At 54.9% G+C, this 1,405-nt stretch overlaps 1 protein-coding gene across 1 annotated transcript; it reads left to right on the top strand.

Moving 5' to 3' along the window:
* Positions 1-26: 26 nt before the first annotated feature.
* On the top strand, positions 27-982 carry PHACADRAFT_203138 (uncharacterized protein; the record flags this gene model as incomplete). Its single annotated transcript, XM_007403202.1, has 6 exons — positions 27-36; positions 90-103; positions 155-341; positions 399-480; positions 534-839; positions 895-982. 6 exons carry the CDS (start codon positions 27-29, stop codon positions 980-982), a joined length of 687 nt encoding a protein of 228 aa, XP_007403264.1.
* Between the last annotated feature and the right edge of the window lie 423 nt (positions 983-1,405).

Below are 1,405 nucleotides of genomic sequence, written 5' to 3'. Positions count from 1 at the left end.
GCGTCCTCAAAGCCACACTCGGCTCGATGTATATAGGTAAGCTTGTACAAGCCTGGCATCCGGTACCTCACTGAATATGACTCGCGTAGGTGGCGCAGACACGGTTAGTTCTTTTTGTGTTTACGCGCCTAAACATTTGCTAACGAGTTGGCAGACGACATCTACCCTGGAGACATTCTTCCTCGCTATGACGCTGCACCCTGAGGTCCTGCAAGAGGCGCAGCGCTCTGTGGACCGGGTCTGCGAGGGGCGGCTCCCCGACTTTTCGGACTACGACGCGCTGCCGTGGGTACATGCCATCGTGAAGGAATGTCTACGCTGGCGACCAGTCGCCCGGATGAGTCTGTTCCCTCTCTTTCGCATTTAAGCAGTCTGGATATTGACGGCTGCCCAAACAGACTTGGCGCACATGGTGACCAAAGATGACGTCTACGAGGGCTATCACATCCCGAAAGGCTCTATCGTCCTCGCGAACATCTGGTACGCTTTGTGCGCCTTTTATTGATCCCATCCAACTCACACGCAGAGCACAGGGCGATCCTGCACGACCCAGAGGTATACACCGATCCCGAAGCCTTCAACCCGCGCCGCTTCCTCCGAGCAGGGCCAGGCGCAGATGCAGCGGATGCGGCGAACGTCGAGCTCGACCCGACAGTGCGCGATCCGACGGTGGTCACCTTCGGCTTCGGACGGCGGATCTGTCCCGGGAAACACATGGCGTACCAGTCCCTCTGGGTCGCAGTAGCGAGCATAGTCGCTGCGATTGACATCACCAAGGCTGTCGACGAACACGGTAAAATCATCGAGCCGAGTGGGGAGTACACGTATGGGCTCATTTCGTAGGTCTTCTTTGGATGTCGGTGAGGGAAGAGCCGCTGATGAGTGAATTTACAGGGCACCGAAGCCGTTCAAGTGTTGTATTCGCCCGCGGTCCGCTGCGCATGCGGCGTTGGTGCAAGCTGCTCTAGAGCAAGATGCTTGAAACAGCTAGTTGTAGATAGCAAACGGTTCCACCGATCCGCCACGACAGAGATTCAAATATAACAACTGTGCCTTTTCACGACGGTTATTACAAGGGCATGTGTAAACTAGAAACAGCGCCGTACATGTCGCGGAGCTGACAGTATTACAGTAAGAACCGACCTCAAGCAAATCTCACTCCATACAATGTCCGCGCTCCCACCCAAATGCCAGTATTTTCGGCGGGTTCCATATTCAACTAATCATCGTCGCTCCAGCTCGTACATGTTGGGGTGCGGTGATAGTCACGGAAAGTCACGGAAAGTCACGAAAAGATCACAAACCAATAATGTCGTCGCACTGGCCTTCCTGTAGCCAAGCTTTCTCCGCGATGGCTTATTGCAAACTGTTGACAGCCCGCCTGCATTCTTGGTGTGCGTAGCGC

Source organism: Phanerochaete carnosa, assembly GCF_000300595.1.
Source record: "Phanerochaete carnosa HHB-10118-sp unplaced genomic scaffold PHACAscaffold_868, whole genome shotgun sequence".
Classification (NCBI taxonomy): domain Eukaryota; kingdom Fungi; phylum Basidiomycota; class Agaricomycetes; order Polyporales; family Phanerochaetaceae; genus Phanerochaete; species Phanerochaete carnosa.
The sequence above is the reverse complement of the archived record's forward strand: the minus strand, read 5'-3'. Positions and strand labels throughout refer to the sequence as shown.